Consider the following 17,082-nt stretch of genomic DNA (forward strand, 5'->3'; position numbering starts at 1 on the left):
AATGCATTTTCCCTTACAGACCTTCAGTTTATTACATATGGGTGTTGCATCTTACTGCACACTCATTTCCCTGTTCTAGCGTGTCCTCATTGGAATACCTGGAACATTTTCATCCTCATCTCCTATGGAATAATAATCCCCAAACCACATGCCGACGAGCTTCTGTCCGTTTTCTGTATGAACCAAGTTTTAAAAGCTGCTCTGCAACTTTTTGATACTCATTTCCTACAGCTTGCCTCTGTTTTGGTTCAGAGAGAGCCCATCCTCTTTCTAGGCTTTCTTGTCCAAAAAGATTTCCTAGTGCTTAACACAAACCCCCTCCACCTGACCACCACTGTGTTAACAGAGATCCCCATCATTTCTGAAGGCTTGGTGATCTGGCTTATATTTTACCTTCCACATACGAGTGGAACTGCAGCATGTTTTTTCTATATAAAATGTGCCAACTGTGGCTGCCCTTTGTGTGAAAAAATTAACTGATCTAGAGTGTATTCATACTGAAATTGCTAACTAACTACCACAAGTGGTTACAAAAGCCATTGGCAAGGCTGTCCTCAGTGCTCCCACATGCAGTGGACAGGGCTGGTTATTTTGACTGCATTGAATTACATAAGCAAGAATGCTCTGATTGCATGACCTGTCTAATCAAACTGAAGTGCAGAGACAGGCAACATCTAACCTGTTTTCACCAAACCTTGTCCACTGGGCATCATGTGGGACAGGGATAATATAAAAATAATAATTTATTATTTATACCCTGCCCATCTGGCTGGGTTTTCCCAGCCACTTTGGGCAGCTCCCAATAGAATATTTAAAACACAATAAAATATTAAAAAATTTTCCTAAACAGGGCTGCCTTCAGATGTTTTCTAAAGTCAGATAGTTGTTTATTTCTTTGACATCTGATAGGAGGGTGTTCCACAGGGCAGGTGCCACTACCGAGAAGGCCCTCTGTCTGATTCCCTGTAACCTCAATTCTCGCAGGGAGGGAACCGCCAGAAGGCCCTCAGAGCTGGACCTCAGTGTCCGGGTAGAACGATGGGGGTGGAGACACTCCTTCAGCTCTACTGGGAGACATGGCTTATTTGTGTGGATTCAAAATCTGATTGGTTGCTATCTCTCCTCACCCGACAGGCACTTTTGACTGGTGGGCAGGGCAGCCCACCTATCAGTCAATTGGCATACTAAGATTCAGAAGGAATGGTCACACCCACCTATCCAAATTGGGCCACAAGGTTCGAGGAAATAAAACATCTGGGCCAAAAAACAAAACAAAAAAGCTCCCTGCACTCTACCAGTGAGAAGTCTTTTCCTCCTGGATAATAAGCCAAGCCTTTAAAAATTGGTAACTTGGTTTTTTTTAAGTTCCTAAGTTCATTTTTTAAATATATCCGAATTTCTGTTCCTGCCTTCATGTGAAGACAGGTGAAAGCCATATATTTTCTAATTATTTCAAACATCTCATGTGGAAAAAAGAAACCCTGATGTATCATGTAATTATTTTTTCTTGAAGTGAAATCTCAGCTCTAAAAAGTTTTCTTTTCTCCTTCCTGGCAGCAGTTACGCTTCTTGCACCTTCAAATGGTTATGGCGGTGGCAGCAGCACAAGCACCTCATCTACGTCACCATCATTCAGGCAGGCAGTCAAAAAACACAGAGAAGCACCTCAGTGATTCTGCATTTGAGATAGAATGTATATTTAAATTTAAAGGGGGTTTTTAAAATAGAAAAATATAGTTTTCTGGGGAAATTGAATGTCGAGGTTATACTGAAGCATGCAGGATTGCATTTGACAACAACAACTCCTGAAGAACAAGATTTATTTACCTAACAAAAATTTGTGTGTTTTTTTATAAAAAGTCATAATATTTTAAGAAGCAGTTTGCAGTATTGTACATATTTCAAGGTGGGCTGATATTTTGAAATAATTGAGCTTTATAAATGTAGTCTCTGTTTGAGATGAGTTTGTGCAACGTAGCAAATACACTTTTTACAAATTACTTAAGAGACCCATTGTTTATGTTGGTTGTACGCTTTTGATCACTTTATCCATTAGTTTCTTCACTTCTTTGTGCCGTACTGTTGCCCGGCTGATACAGTCTTGAAGCTTTGTGCCTGTTATTACACTTCCTCCTTAAAAGGAAGTAGAAAAAAAACCAATGTCAGTATAATTCTAACATTTCTATCACATTGGCTTTAAAAAAGAGCAGATTTGAGAGCTGCCACACTAATGAGTGAAACCTGTTGCATATTACAATTTCATGGAGTAAAGCAATACTTAAAATGGAGATGAAAATGAATATAGAGCTTTGGGGCAGCTATAGGTGCAGTTAAAATATGCTGTGTGTTCATTGCAGAACTGCAGTTTGCCAAATACTTTTAATGAAAGACTGATTAATTGACCTATCCACAAAGTCATTACAGTTTGGCCCCATACCTGGCTTATAAACAGAACACAGTTTGCCTTCTTCATCAGTTACAATCGTTAGATTCCCAGTTGCCAGGTCTTCCTCTTCTGCAGTTGGGTCAACAAGTATTACTGTGCTTTTGAGGACACACAAAAATGCAAAAGTTGGAGTGATTTTATATAAGAGGTACAGACATGTTGCTTGCAAGATACAGGAAGAGTTATGCAGGAATTTGCATGGGTCTACACAGTTCAGTGCTATTCTGAGATAATCTAATGCATGAGAGTTAACAACAGCAAAGCTGTTTTGCTCGTTCACATACTCCCTGAAATAATTATTAGAAAGTTACAACAGTAGACTAGTCTTGAAATAAAACTAGGTTCTTACAAGAGGGTGATTAAAAGTAATAATAATTTCTTAGAATGGTTTATACAGTGAAGGTTCTACCAAGCTGATGCTCTCAGAAACACTGAGGAAGCAAAACCATCATACAAGAGCTATAACATGGTACCTGCCCCCAATATTCTCCACAGTCCCATTTCACATTTAACGTGCTTTAGGAAACTTTGTGGATACTTACTCAAGCAGGACAAATGATGTAGCCACTGGTTGCTTTTTGATAGTTAGAGGAGTCTTCTCTTTGAAGTTAACTTCTGCTAACCCCGTTTCTTCATTTACAGTAACGGCAGGTAAATGGACTGAAATAACAAAAGCAATTATTGAGAAAGCAGAACTGAGGTCTTCCTTTAAAGAGAGGGGTGGTTTTTTTGGTAAGGGAGGAATAGGGGCATTCTGGAAGGAATATGTGACAATGAAGAGAAAGTAATATGCAGCACTATGTTTCTGACTTAGAAGTATGTAAAAACATAGAAATACTTGATTACTGTGTATTTGTCATTAAGCAACCGGAACCGAGGTGTAAAGTAAGATATTTAGGGTGCCTTGGGTCTCTGAAAAGGCATCTCAGGAGCCATAGGATAAATTGGATTTATCCAAAGGTAGAGCTCTGGTGTCCGTAGGGCCAATGTATCAAAAGACCTCCTGATTTAAACAGAACCTCTCCCTTTGAAAAAGAAAGAAATGTGTTTTTTTTAACCAAAAAGAGAGAAACCACACTTGGAAATAGATGTAGGAACACAAAGTTTTCCTCCATCCTTACCCTACTGGCAGAGTCTTAAATTGTCTTTGTATTTCCCCCACCCCCTGTTAAGATAAATGATCATATTCTTTTTGCAAACTGCAAAAGAGCAACTGGGGGAAAGGGCAGGATACTGCACAATGCAGGATTTGAGCTAGGTTGGAATTTCAAAGCTATTTGTGATTTTTTATTTCTATTTTGGCAGGTGAGACTTACAAGACTTGGGACACAAATGGGGGGGGGGAGTATCTGAGAGACTGGGTCAATACAAAGTCGAGTATTTTTGCTTCTCAGTTGGGTTATTGCTTCTTCAGCTTGCTTGAAGGCTTTGCTGACCCCTTTTCCTGCTGCTCCTTCAGTTTCGTCTCCTGTCTTTTGCTTCAAGCTGAAGCAGTCCTGTCTTCTCCAGCACACAAGCTGCCTCTACTCTTACTCACATTGCTCTCTTAACACCTTCTTTGCTTTTCCCAGTTTCCTGTCCTCCATTCTTTTCAAACAAAAACCCAACGCCTCTTTGCTCATTCCCTTTTCAACTTCATCTCATAGCACCTCCTTTTTAACTCTATATTCCAACCAGGCAGCATTCTGCAGCTAAGGTCAAAATGCAGATCGCTCATTGTCCGACAGTCTCTTGCAACAATCCCACTTGCATTGGGCTGTCAGGACTCACCCTGCGAAATGAACCCCAGCACCGCTTAGCCTAGTTCGGCCTCTAGGTGGATGCTACAGTGCCATTCCAATACCAATCAAATCTCAGTATTTTCCTGGCCACCAAATGGCACAGGAACATTCCGTAAGCCCGTATGTTCCTGACTGATGGCAATGCTACAAAGGGAACAACTCATTGGCAAGAGGTACCTGCTCTTACAGAATTCTAATACTTCTGAGGCTTCCAATTTAAAAGATGCTATTGCTGTTAAGTTTCCGTACAGAGTAAAAGGAAAGGGACAAATGCTCATAAAAGTGCAGCCCTCTCTTCAATGTCCTCTGAACCATCTGTTGTCAAGGGGAAGACCCACAGGAAGGTAAAGTATAGACTTGATTCTGGGAAAGCTACAGTGCATAGGATCATTCGAGGTACAGTGGTACCTTGGTATGCATACGTCTTGGTTTGCATACGTTTTGGATTACAAACACATCAAACCCGGAAGTGCGTGTACTGGTTTGCCACCTTTTTTTGGATTACAACCCTTTTTTCGGATTATGAACAAATTTTTTTGGAGGCTCCATTGTCTAAAGCACGCCTTGGGTTACAACCTGTTTTGGTTTACAAACGGACCTCTGGAATGGATTATGGTTGTAAACCAAGGTACCACTGTAGTTGCTTATTATTCCCCAGATCCTCAGTTTTGCTGCCCAGAGATTTATCCTCTCACTGACTCAACAATCAACCTACTCAACCACTGGGTTCTCAGGTTGACCCAACAACCAATACTACAGCACAGGATCTTCTTCCCATGAGAAATCAGGTTTTTTTCTGGAATCCAAATTCCAGCAAGAAGTCAAAGTATTAAATGTACCCAAGGTGAAATGGGTTGCCCCTTTACTAAGTAAGAAATCCAGTAACTTTGCTCAAAGGCTTTCCATCCTTGAGCAGACCATGGAGGACCTTAATATCACTGCTTGAAGTACCCACAGCAGCCCTTTTCTGATGCCGCTTTGCCTATGAATGCGAATGAAGTTTTGAAACATTCAGGAGAAAAATGCAGGAACCCAAGGCATCTACTTTATCAGAGGCGCCTCTTCAGGTTCCATGTTTGCTTAAGCTTTCCTTCTTTGCTGAATGACCCAAAAGAAAATCCAAACACAGATCCAGCCAGGCTTTGCAGAATATCAGAAACTCACTAAGCAATAGCTTTCATTACTGATGCCACCCTCAACTTTCCCCACTTTGCAGCCTGGTCCTTTGCAACTAATGCATACGGCTGAAGCTATGAAACATGAATACAGCTTCAAGATCTAACTTGGCTTCTGTTCCCTAAAAGGAAAACAAGTTGTCTAAGGTGAAAGCACTGGGAAGTCCTTGTGTAAACAAAGGACAAAGGCAAGACCGTGCCTTCTGTCCCCAAACAAAATAGCAGATTCCACCCAGTTCAGAAAGGGGAGAAATAAGTAAAGAAGTTCTGTGAGATACAGCTTTAATTAATATGTAGGTTAATAACAAAAGATAATATGCTCCAACATCCCTCTGTCCTTTGGGATTGATTCAATAGTTTTGGCCAGACCTGCAACTAACCTTTTTTAGTTTTGTTTGTCTTTTTGTTACTGTAGCCATCATTGTCTACCACGTTTTTCTCATGCTTTGTGCCACTACGGTGATTTTGTACTACTTTGTTTTTGTGAAAAAAGTTCAATAAAAAACTTACTTAAAACAAAAATGTGAATACCTGGGTTGCCTAATGTCCTGTCTTCTGTCCCAGTCTGAAACTGTTCCTGAGGATTAAGGCATTACTCAGCTGTCTAACTGTCCCCAGGTTCCACCCTGGAAACTGCACATCATCTTGCAGGGAAAAGCCTCAAGTTTCACATTTTGCAATCGCTACAATAACAGAGAACAATGGGAGCTTTATCCCCTTTCAATAGCCAGCTCTGCATCATTCCACAGAGATAGGGGATTTTAAGGCCAAACCCTTCCTATATCCCAAAGGTTTACTATCTCAGACCCTCCCTGTTGAATAAGTTGGATATCAACTCTCTGGATTAAAGCATCTATAGCATGTGTTTACGAGACCCAAAAACTCACTTTGCCCCTTCATGTCAGGACTTGTTTAGGCAGGCTGGCAGGCCCTGCCAGCTAACACCCCCTACCTCTCATCTGTGGGGCAGATAATCCCCCCTGCAAAGGTACATCTTGTGGGGCTAGAAGGATTTGCAATGTGAGACGCCACCTCCAGGCATGTCTGCTGGATGGGTAAGTGGTCTTACTGAGGAGAACAAATGGTGAAGGTATAGTGCCTAGGGTTGCCATATTTCAAACAGTGACAATCTGGACAAAAAAGTTGTTGAGCTTTTTTAGATGGGCAAAATCACTTTTCAAAAATGACAATTTTTGAGCTATTTTTATGGGGAAACGGCACTGCCAACATGGGCTGCCATATGTCCGGATTTTCCCAGACATTTTACCTGATTTCCACCCAGGCATTGCTGCCAACTGCAGTATTCCAGATATGTCCAGGAAAATCTGTGCATACGGCAACCCTGGTAGTGTCACAACTCTCATGAAGGTTGGAGATCCAACTTTATATTAGCATAACAGCATAATTCTAGGGTATTGTAGGCAATTAAAATTGCAGCTGCTAACCTTCAGAGGAGCACTGGAAAAAGGGAACCAGAGCAGTGATGCCAGCAGCAGTGGACACTCAATTGCTACCCAGTTGGCTTACATCTCTACTACAAGGTTCTGGCCTCCATAGGAAATTTACTGCATACTTTAAAAAATACTGGATGACACAATCTGCAACCGTTTAAAGTTTGCAACTATAACGGGGCAACTTACCATTTTTTAAGGCTGCTAGTAAAGCACACATACAGGCATCCAGGAGGTTTCCATCATAGTCTAAGCATATAATGTCGCAGTATAGAACCCAAGCAATCTAAGGAAATAAGCTCTGTTAATTTAAATACTGAAAAGGCTCTTAAGGGGCATCACAAGAGTGAAAAGGTTTGAAAAACACTTTAAGTAAGTCAGTGTGTTCCTTCACAGGACTTTCCCAAAAACTAAGACTGAAACAAATTAAAACTAAAGTCCCAATCTGTAAATGTACACAATGAAATGCAGCTATATTGTACTATAACAATGCACTATAACTTTATAAACGTTCACTGGTTCTTGTACAAGAGCACTGGCTGCCAATTTGTTTCCAGGTCCAATGCAAGGTGCTGGTTTTGACCTTTAAGGCCTTTGTGCAGCTTAGGACCACCTTTTCCCATAGGAAGTTGCTTAGATTTCAGCACCTTTTTCTTTCCCCAAGCATCTCTGCATTATACTGTATTACAGGCATGTCCAACTCCCAAGAGCCTGCGATCTACTCCCACTATTAAAAAACTGGCAGTGATCTACCCACTGGATTAACCAAAGTTGTTGAGCTTTTTTTTTTCAACCAGTAGATCACGATGGAACCGGTTGGACATGCCTGCTGTATTATGTTAAATGTGGACTTGGGAGTTTATGGAAGTTGTAGTCTGGTGGAATCTGAAGAACACCATATTCGTTACCCCTGGGTTATAAGCTCCCTGCAATAATACAGTGGTGCCTTGCAAGACGAAAAGAATCCGTTCTGTGATTCTCTTCATCTAGCGGTTTTTTCATCTTGCAAAGCAAGCCCATTGACGGATTAGCGGATTAGCGCTATTAGCGGCTTATCTGCTGATCGGATCAGCTGATAAGCAGCTTAGCAGCTTAGAAAAAGGGGGGAGGAAAAAAACCAGCAGGAACTCGCAAGACATTGTCGTCTTGCGAAGCAAGCCCATAGGAAATTTGTTTTGTGAAGCACCTCCAAAACGGACAACTCTTTCGTCTAGCGAGTTTTCCGTCTTGCGAGGCATTCGTCTTGCGGGGCACCACTGTAATAGGAGTAGGAAGATATCACAATAATTAATTAACTTAACACTTAAAACTTTTCTATGTGAGCTGGAGCTGAACTGGTTCAAGGGTGCCCAACTAGTCCTCAAATCACTCCCCAATTAATATTCTTTATGAACTTTTACTTACCTTCTCCTCTACAATGCACAGGTCTTCTTTCTGAACCATCTGTGAACTAAACCAGTAATGCAATGAAGACAAAAATTCATTTGATCTCCCCATTTTTATTGAAAAATTTAAAAAGAAACCACATTTCTTACTTTTCAATCACATCTGCAATGAATTGACTAGCTGCCTGAGCCTCTTCCCCTGGAGGTCCAGGTCGAAACCTTGATGAACAGAGCGGAGGAAGGTCCACGTTAGGAACTGAGGGGGGAAAATTGTGAATCAAAAAGCAAATTGAATAAATCTAGTTTGAAACACGTTTCTCACTTGGTTGTTTATTAGTGAAGAATGAAACAAAAAAGCTATCTAAATTTTATTAAAGTGCAAGGTTTGAAGTGGTGGGGGAATAAGAAGCTTCACTAGAAGCTACAAAGTAGAAGACTATTCTACAAAATAGTTTAAGCTGCTGTTAGATAGAACAGTGTTTCCCAACTCTGTTCTGACCATGGCCCCTTTTGACCTTGTTTGCTGCCTGTGCCCCACCCCCCATGAGCGTAGCCAAGGAGGGCAGGGCGGGACTGCTATTATATACATTTCCCTGTGGAATTTTGTGGGCTTTATTTGAAATTACTTCATTTGTAATTTTTTGTGTTTTTGTAAACTGCCTGAAAAGTGCTACTTAAAAATAAATTGCTTACCAGTAGGCATGCGTAGGATTAGTACTTTTACTGCAAGATAATTTGTGTAAAATCAGCAGCATAGCAAGCCGCTCGGGGCGGGGTGTGCGCTGCGCACGGGGACACGGTGTTCTGAGTGCCCTCCCGGCACCACACCCCATGCTGTTTTTTCCAGCAGCGCTGGGCCCGCTGGAGGGTGGCCACGGTTGAGCAGGAGGCGGCGGCTGGGGCGCCCTGCAGGCTGTGCACCACCCATGTCCCATGGTTTGGCCGCCCTCTGGAAGCTGTGCGGACTGCCCCCCCCCCCGCCACTCCTTAACTACGCTACTGTGTAAAATACAAGTACTGTATAGCAATTCACTAATATGCTAATTACATTTCAGAATAAGCGTAAGGTTGTAAAACATTAGGAGTACCATGAATTCAAATGGAATTGCCAAAGTATCATTCTAATCACTAGAGAATCAACAAAATCACTTGTCGTTTCAGGAAAATAGTAACTATCCAAACCTTACCAATATATCCCTTGTTACTGGAATCAATAGGGGGTGCTGCAAATTCCTGTATGCAAAATGTTAAGAGGAGATTTTTAGAACTAGAAGTTTAGAAATAGTTTTTCTTGACCTTTTATTAAGTTCAACACACATTTGGAGATCAATGTTTATTTCCCCCATGTTTTACAAATATTTAAAGCAGTTCATTATTATTTTAATGACAAAATGTACACATCATCCATTAAACTACCAATGGCATTTCTAGTATTGCATTCTCATTTATTCATGATGTAATAAATTTAAATGGAAACCTTGTAAACAGCAGGCTGGGGCCTTTTTCCTATCCGAGTATAACACTTTAATCTTTTTCATGCCATATGATTTAACGTGGGACTAATTTTTGGTTCTAACCGTTTTCAGGTAACTCCAAATTCTCTTGATGTTTTAACGTTTTATCCCACCCAGCTTCTAGCAAATTGCAAAATACACAGCATTTAACTCTGATAATTTAAAAATAGCAGAGGTAAAAATTCCAAACACACAATGACTCTAAATTGGAGTGGGCGGTGCTTCTGATACATGGGCCAGATAGGCCGTCCCCCCACCCTGGGCCTGCTCCCGCATCCAGCCTGTAGTTTCCCCTCCACACAACAGCTTAAAGTAACTGGCATCTATGGAAGCTGATTTTTAACCCTAATTGTTGTGGGGAAGGCAAATGAGCAGAGGTTAGCTCCCACTGCACCCTTGCGCTGCAAGCTTCCTGAAAATCCCCCTAGTGCACCAATTAAACTTAAAGAGATGGGGAGAAAGAAAAAGAGGGCAGAGAGGAGTGGGTCTGGGCCCTTTGCACTTTTGGCTCCACCCCAACCCACTGCCGCCATGCAGTCCTCAAGAGATGTCCTTCAAGGAAATGTGGCCTACACACACACACTCTGCTTCTCTCTGGCTATCAAATGTTGCATACCTGCCCCCTGCCTCTGTAGGCAATATCCAAGTATTCCATTATCCAAACAGCCAAGAGATTGCGCCTGCCAAATGGGCAGAAACAGCCTCAGGTGTAGTCAGCGATTCCTACCCTGAACAGTTCTGGTGGATAGTGCTTTATATACACTATGGTGCTTCAACACAGCATTTCTACTGCTTGCAGCAAAAAAAGTGCTCTGTGCGGCAATCAACACAAGTTGCATGTCACCTGTGGATAGCCAGGGGCGTTTATCCACCCTCTCACTTCATCATCTGGGCTCTTCAGGAAAGCAGTTATAGAAGGCCCTTGGAAGACACTGATTTGGCTTAGCAGTAATGGAAAACTGGTTGCTTGTTATGGGAATGCACCATAGCAAGCCTCAACTTCTGTGCTTCCCTCATTCCCTTTCCTCTTTCACACACGAAGTTGAAAGTTTCCTTTTGTGGTAAGGAATAAGCCAGTTTTCCTTTATGTCTGAATGTGGGGAAGTGTGATCAAGGCAGTTAAATGACCAGGTTGCTTTCTGACCCTCCTTTAACCATTTGTAGTTTGAACAAGCCAGCTTCCCATATTTGGATATACAGTGGTGCCTCGCAAGACGAATGCCTCGCAAGACAGAAAACTCGCTAGATGAAAGAGTTTTCCGTTTTGGAGGTGCTTCGCAAAACGAATCTCCTATGGGCTTGCTTCGCAAGACGAAAATGTCTTGCGAGTTCCTGCGGGGTTTTTTCCTCCCCCTTTTTCTAAGCCGCTAAGCCGCTTATCCGCTAAAAGCCGCTAATAGCGCTAATCCGTCAATGGGCTTGCTTCGCAAAACAAAAAAACCGCTAGACGAAGAGACTCTCAGAACGGATTCTTTTCGTCTTGCGAGGCACCACTGTACAAGAGCGCCTGTTTATTTCAAACCACAAAAAGCCTTCATTGCATACGAAGGAGGGAAGGGGACTGGTTTAGTGATTGAGGCCAAGGCTTACCACTAATGGGAAAAGTGGATAACCATGTCAAGTCTGTTATTCCGTCAACAGAGTAAGGCAGAGAAAAAATGCTACAAAGTTCTGAGGCACTATTGGATCCATAAGGATTGTGTAACCTGAAACTACATTAACTTAAAAGAAAACTATTCATGAACCTACCGCCTTAATGCCGCAAATCACTGTTGTGTTTCCTAACTTCACAAGAGCAGAGCCATCTGCAGTTGTAATTGAACCTAGAAAGAGACCATTCAACAAAATCAAAGCTTTCTACCTGTGAAATAACCTTTGCAAATCACACTGGCAGCACTAACACTGCTTGCAGAATAAGACATTGGTTACAAATAGATTATTAGCTATTCAGAGTTGTCGAGGCATTCCATACTCAGGGGTTTTGCTGATTTTTTTTTGAAGAAAAATTGTAAGATTTGTTTTCTTGTGACCCTGCCTTGCTATAATTCTGCAAGAAGCCACCCACGTTTTGAATTCTTACTCTCTGGAATCAGAGCCATATTTTCTGATCCCTTTGAATGTATTAGCAGCTGGGGGGAGAGAGTAATGCTTATACATCTAGAGCAGCCTAGTGAGGGAGCCCCAGCTGATGAAGCGTCAAGCAAACAGGCGAGTTAAGCAGTGCTGCGCAGAAAGAGGCCAGGGCAGACTACTCTGTCCCTCCACACTTTGAACAAACTCCAAGATTCCAAACAAAGTAACACAATAAACTAATAAAATAAATTTAAAGCCAAAAGGGGTATGGTGGCTTTCCTGCACATACAGTGGTACCTCGCAAGACGAATGCCTCGCAAGACGAAAAACGCACAAGACGAAAGAGTTTTCCGTTTTTTGAGTCATTCCGCAAGACGAATTTCCCTATGGGCTTGCTTCGCAAGATGAAACGTCTTGCGAGTTCTTGCGAGTTTGTTTCCTTTTTCTTAAAGCCACTAAGCCGCTAATAGCCATGCTTCGCAAGACGAAAAAACCGCAAGACGAAGTGACTCGCGGAACGGATTAATTTCGTCTTGCGAGGCATCACTGTAGTACAGTTTGTCACATGTAAAACTATCTGCCTGATGGACAGATGGGTAATGGGTGTGTAATTGGTGCAATGAGCTCCTGGCCCTCAGGAATCAAGTTTGTTCCCTTGAGGTCAATTTGGCTGACCTGGAGAAACTTAGAGACGCAGACAGGCTGGTTTGGGATGAGATAACACTGCTCCAGTCCTAGGATGAGAGGTCCCCTGCTATCATGGAGAATGACAGCCTTGAGGAAGGGAAAAGATCCCTTAGGTGGGATCCATTCCATGAGGGGCAAACAGTTATCCTCTCATGCTGAGGATACTCCTTCAGGGAGTAGAGAGATTCTGGTAGTGGGTAACTCGCTTGTTAGGAACAGAGAAAGTTGGGTGTGATGGACAGGCAGATCATAGGGGGAATTGCCTGCCAGCTGGTGCTAAGGTTGGATGTCAGACAACTGCTTTTTGTTACATCATTAGTTAAATTAGAACCTGCCTTTGGTGAGGGTGAGAAAAAAAGATATCTGTACAGTGGTACCTCGGGTTACAAACACTTCGGGTAACAGACTCCGCTAACCCAGAAGTAGTACCTCGGGTTAAGAACTTTACCTCAGGATGAGAACAGAAATTGTGTGGCAGCGGCACGGCGGCAGTGGGAGGCCCAATTAGCTAAAGTGGTACCTCAGGTTAAGAACGGTTTCAGGTTAAGAACAGACCTCCATAATGAATTAAGTTCGTAACCAGAGGTACCACTGTATCTGTGTTACACTTCTATCAGTTCCCACAGGAAAAGTTCTGCAATATACAGAAGACCATGTCTTTTCTAGTACAGTGGTACCTCGGTTTACGAACTTAATCCGTTCTGGAAGTCTGTTCTTAAACCGAAACCATTCTTAAACCGAGGCGTGCTTTCCCTAATGAGGCCTCCTGCCGCTGGTGCCCTTCCACCCTTCGGGTTCCATTCTTAGACCGAGGTAAAGTTCGCAAACTGGGTCACTTCTTCCGGTTTTACGCAGTTCATAAACCAAATCGTTCATAAACAGGGCTATTCTTAAACTGAGGTACCACTGTACATTCAAAGCACAACCAGTCTACCAAGAAACACTCACCTATGTTGACAGTTGTGGTTCTGAATTCACCAAGGTCCCTTCCATCAGGACGGCAGTTTTCTTTCTAAAAAGATCATCAAGTCTCATATACAAGCAACTAATCTTATCCACTAGCAATGTAAGAGCTTAACTAAAACAGGCTCTTAAAGACCAGCATTTGACAGACTGCTATGACGTGTGGGCAGAATCCAAGAACAAAAGCGTTTTTTTTCCTGATTGTTTATATTATATGCACATTTTTTGTTATTTAGATTTTATTTTATCAAAGTGATTTCAATTAAAAGAAATAAAGTGATACAGGGAAAAAAGAAGCAACAGTAAGAGGGAAGAGAAAAACAAAGCTCTCTCTCTCTCTCTCTCTATATATATATATAATATTTATGTGCAAAAATTCAAGATACGATATGCCCATACATTCTTATATAAATTGGTATTATATGCACATTTTTGTAGAAAAAAAATTCAGGTCATAACAGATAAACACCCATCTCTGAGTACAGTCCAAAGTTTGGCACATTCATGGAATTTCAATCTATCTCTCACAACTGATAATATGAAAGTGCCAAATAGGAACACCCATTCCTGTATGTTATTACATAAGCCAATATGACATTAGCTTCAAGGTTATTAACTGTCTTCATTTTACATGCAACATTGTCATATACCCGATAAATGACACAGAAGAAGTTGTGGTTTTGCATGACCTTCCAGCAGGGCTTCTCCCGTGCCAGGAAACGGCACTGCAATGCTACAGAGGTGCCGGAACGCACCAAAGAGGTACTGGAACTCAGCTCCGGTGAGTTCCAGATGAAAAAAAAGCCATGCCGTCTAGGTATATGAAAAGGAAATGTGAAAGCAGCTTCTAGTCTAGTCAACTGCACTTCTAAGAGACTTCTGATACAAACTTCCTACCACAAAGGGCCAATTCACACAGCCACCAACCAGATTTTCTTTGTATGTAAAATCCTACCTGAGAAAGACATGAACATGGTACATATCATGTCTGAACAATTTGGGTCTTGTTGCATTGAATTTGATATGTAGAGACCCCATTCCAATGCTAACTGGAAATCTAACAGTCTGAAAAGTGGAAGAAGCATGCCCAATAGGCAAATATCATCCCACGGTGCCTTGGGGGAAGATTTTCTGATCCAGACCAAAGGTGCTGGAAAATCAAAAGGCCATTTTGGCTCACCTGATTTTGAAATTCAAAGATATAGCTCACTTTTTAAAAATTCAGGGCCAACAATGTTTTAACACACACAAATGCTCACTGTACTCACTAAGAATCTTCTGTAATACTCCAAAGGTTCCACAGTTCTGAAAACAAATAGAATGGTAAAGACAAAATGTTTTGCAAAAGAGACTGCTTGCAAAAAGACAAAGGGCGAGACCCAGACCGAATAATGTTTACAGTAGACCCAATGAAATAAGTAGTGCAAAGTAGTCATGACTTACTGAAATCCCATTGATTTCACTGGGCCTACTCTGAGTAAAACTTTGCTAAATATGTGTCTCGGGGGACAATGGAGGAGTGCTCCCTTAGGGGTAAAGTCAAATCGCTGGAGGGTTAAATCATCTGCAATTGTCTGGTTTTAAAACTGACAAGCAGCTCTGTGAAGCTTTTTCAATTTTACCTCCAAGAGTTAAGATGAAGCCTAATTATTATCTTGGTGGGAAAATGGTTATTGAAGTTAATGAATTTAGCTGAGATGGCAAAGTTGACATGCTTAATTTGAGAAGAATCACTGTTGGCATTTACTAATGAACGGAAACCAAATTCTGAGAAAATTAATAATTTGAAATGGATAATGAAAATTAATAAAGAAATATTTTAACTGCCTGGTTTCACCTTGACAGATGTGTCCTATTAACTCATATACAACTAACCACAAATGTGAATTTGGTTTCAGTAAAAATAACTATTATTAGAGACTTCTCCAAGTTACTTTGCTGCTTGTAAAGGGTCACTATTTTCTAAACATTAATTACACCTCTTCAAAGCTGGGCTAGTGCCATGATGGTCTGTGACAATGAATTTATGTAGCCCTCTATCTTTTTACATGAAAAAGTGTGTGTGTGTGTGTGCGCGCGCACGCACGCACGCACAGACATATATGTATGTAGAGGCTTTTCTTCTCTTCCCTACATAGATACAATTATTTTCTGAAATTGCTCTTTACGACAACATGTTCAATGCTTGGGCTCTGCTTCCATCCTCTTTCTTTTCTCTTTATGTGCCATCCTACATTACCAAAACACATTATTCTTGTGACGTCAATAACATAGATTTTTCATACACTTTCCTCTGCCAAAGGACACTTTCCCTGCTGATAGGTCTAAGGACTGAATATACAAATCCTATATATGTGATATATGAGCACTGAAAGTAGAAGGCGTTACACAAATATCTACTTAACTATCTTATATGTTCCCAATTGGGGAAATAGAATTTTTGTTTTTAACTCTAGTGAGGATAAAATTGAACTGAAAGCGAGAAATTTGGCATGGGAAAGGGAAGAGAACTCCAGATATCTGCCCAGCCTCATTCTGGAAAAGGGGGGAAGCTCCTTTGTAATGTATTCTGCAGTTGACCTCCTTTGTAATGTTTTATTTTGAAATCTTCAAGATAATATTTTAGTTTTCTGTTATGTTGCTTTAACTGTATACTCCATATTTGACTTTCTTCAGATTGTTTTATTGACTTAATATGCTGCAAACCACTCTGAGATTTTTCTTTAAAATATAAAGCGGAATGGAAATTTAAAAAAATAAAATAAAATTCTCATTCTTTTAAGCACACTTGTGCGCTGAAGTATTTATTCCTATTTAATGCAATTACTTCCCAGAATAACATGCTCAATGCTTGGGCTATACTGAAACCCGCCATGAGGGAACGGCAGGACCTCGGCCGGCGCCAAAAACCTGAGCCAAAACTCCCGCCGCCAACTCCTCCCCCCTCGTGCGGTTGGTTAGGCGTTCGCGCCCCAGGATCCCGGCGACTCGCTGCGTTCACACGTGCAGAGCGCTTTCACGAGACCAGGGGGAGGGAGGGAAGGAAGGAGGGTAGCGGCGAAGGCCTGGGTAGCAACGACGCCGCGTCCCGGCCGCGGGCTCCGGCTGAGAACCCAGAGCTCGGGCGCCGTGAGGGGAGAAGGGGAGCCGCCGCTCGAAGCGAGTGTACCCACCTGAAGCCAGCCGCCGCCGCCATCGCCATCGCCATCACCGCCGCCTCAGAGGAGCCGCTGCTTTTTCGGCAGTTGCTGCAAGGCCTCCCAGGCGCAGAGGGCGCTGCTGAGGCGAGGCCGGAAGTGGCCCTCCAAGGGCGGGGGCGGGGTCCTTCGCAACTTTCCGGCAGGGAACTGTCGTTGGCCGTCAGCCTCTCACGAAACATAAATATATTCTTTAAAAAAAAACTCAAGAGTCGGTCATCTCACCGTCTGGGTATGGAGATTCCGAGTTTGCGTTGCAAGGCTTCTTCTTCCAACTCAGCGTGGAAGCGAGAGGCGCTCATTATAAACCAGCAGAGAAATGCATGAGATAAAATTAATTACAGCGAAGCAACCCACTCTATCCCGCTCCCCCCCCCCACGCCGGAACAATGAAACTTTATCGTAAAACA

At 42.1% G+C, this 17,082-nt stretch overlaps 2 protein-coding genes and 1 long non-coding RNA gene across 8 annotated transcripts in view; 2 read left to right on the forward strand and 1 right to left on the reverse strand.

The window, feature by feature from the left end:
- The window catches only part of SUPT20H (SPT20 homolog, SAGA complex component), a 35,927-nt gene extending 33,927 nt beyond the window's left edge, over positions 1-2,000 (forward strand). For 4 of the 6 annotated variants that reach the window (XM_081176382.1, XM_081176381.1, XM_081176378.1 and 1 more), the window contains exon 24: positions 1,558-2,000. In XM_081176382.1, the coding sequence (XP_081032508.1) occupies positions 1,558-1,673 (116 nt within the window). In that variant the 3' untranslated portion in view covers positions 1,674-2,000. The remainder of the gene's footprint in view (positions 1-1,557) is intronic. The other 2 variants (XM_081176380.1, XM_081176383.1) reach the window with 1 other exon arrangement.
- Positions 1,804-16,774, reverse strand: EXOSC8 (exosome component 8). The gene is made up of 11 exons (XM_081176945.1): positions 16,649-16,774; positions 14,744-14,780; positions 13,461-13,524; positions 11,502-11,575; positions 9,426-9,471; positions 8,389-8,494; positions 8,258-8,303; positions 7,043-7,139; positions 2,989-3,106; positions 2,438-2,544; positions 1,804-2,133 (listed from the first exon to the last, which is right to left on the reverse strand). The coding sequence occupies exons 1-11, from the start codon at positions 16,681-16,683 to the stop codon at positions 2,018-2,020; spliced, it is 846 nt and encodes a 281-aa protein (XP_081033071.1). The 5' UTR covers positions 16,684-16,774; the 3' UTR covers positions 1,804-2,017.
- Positions 3,159-5,924, forward strand: LOC308577001. The gene is made up of 2 exons (XR_014003311.1): positions 3,159-4,631; positions 4,868-5,924. It is a non-coding gene; the product is annotated as an uncharacterized lncRNA (long non-coding RNA).
- Positions 16,775-17,082: the final 308 nt, after the last annotated feature.

This window comes from Podarcis bocagei (assembly GCF_964188305.1).
Source record: "Podarcis bocagei genome assembly, chromosome: 17".
Classification (NCBI taxonomy): Eukaryota; Metazoa; Chordata; class Lepidosauria; order Squamata; family Lacertidae; genus Podarcis; species Podarcis bocagei.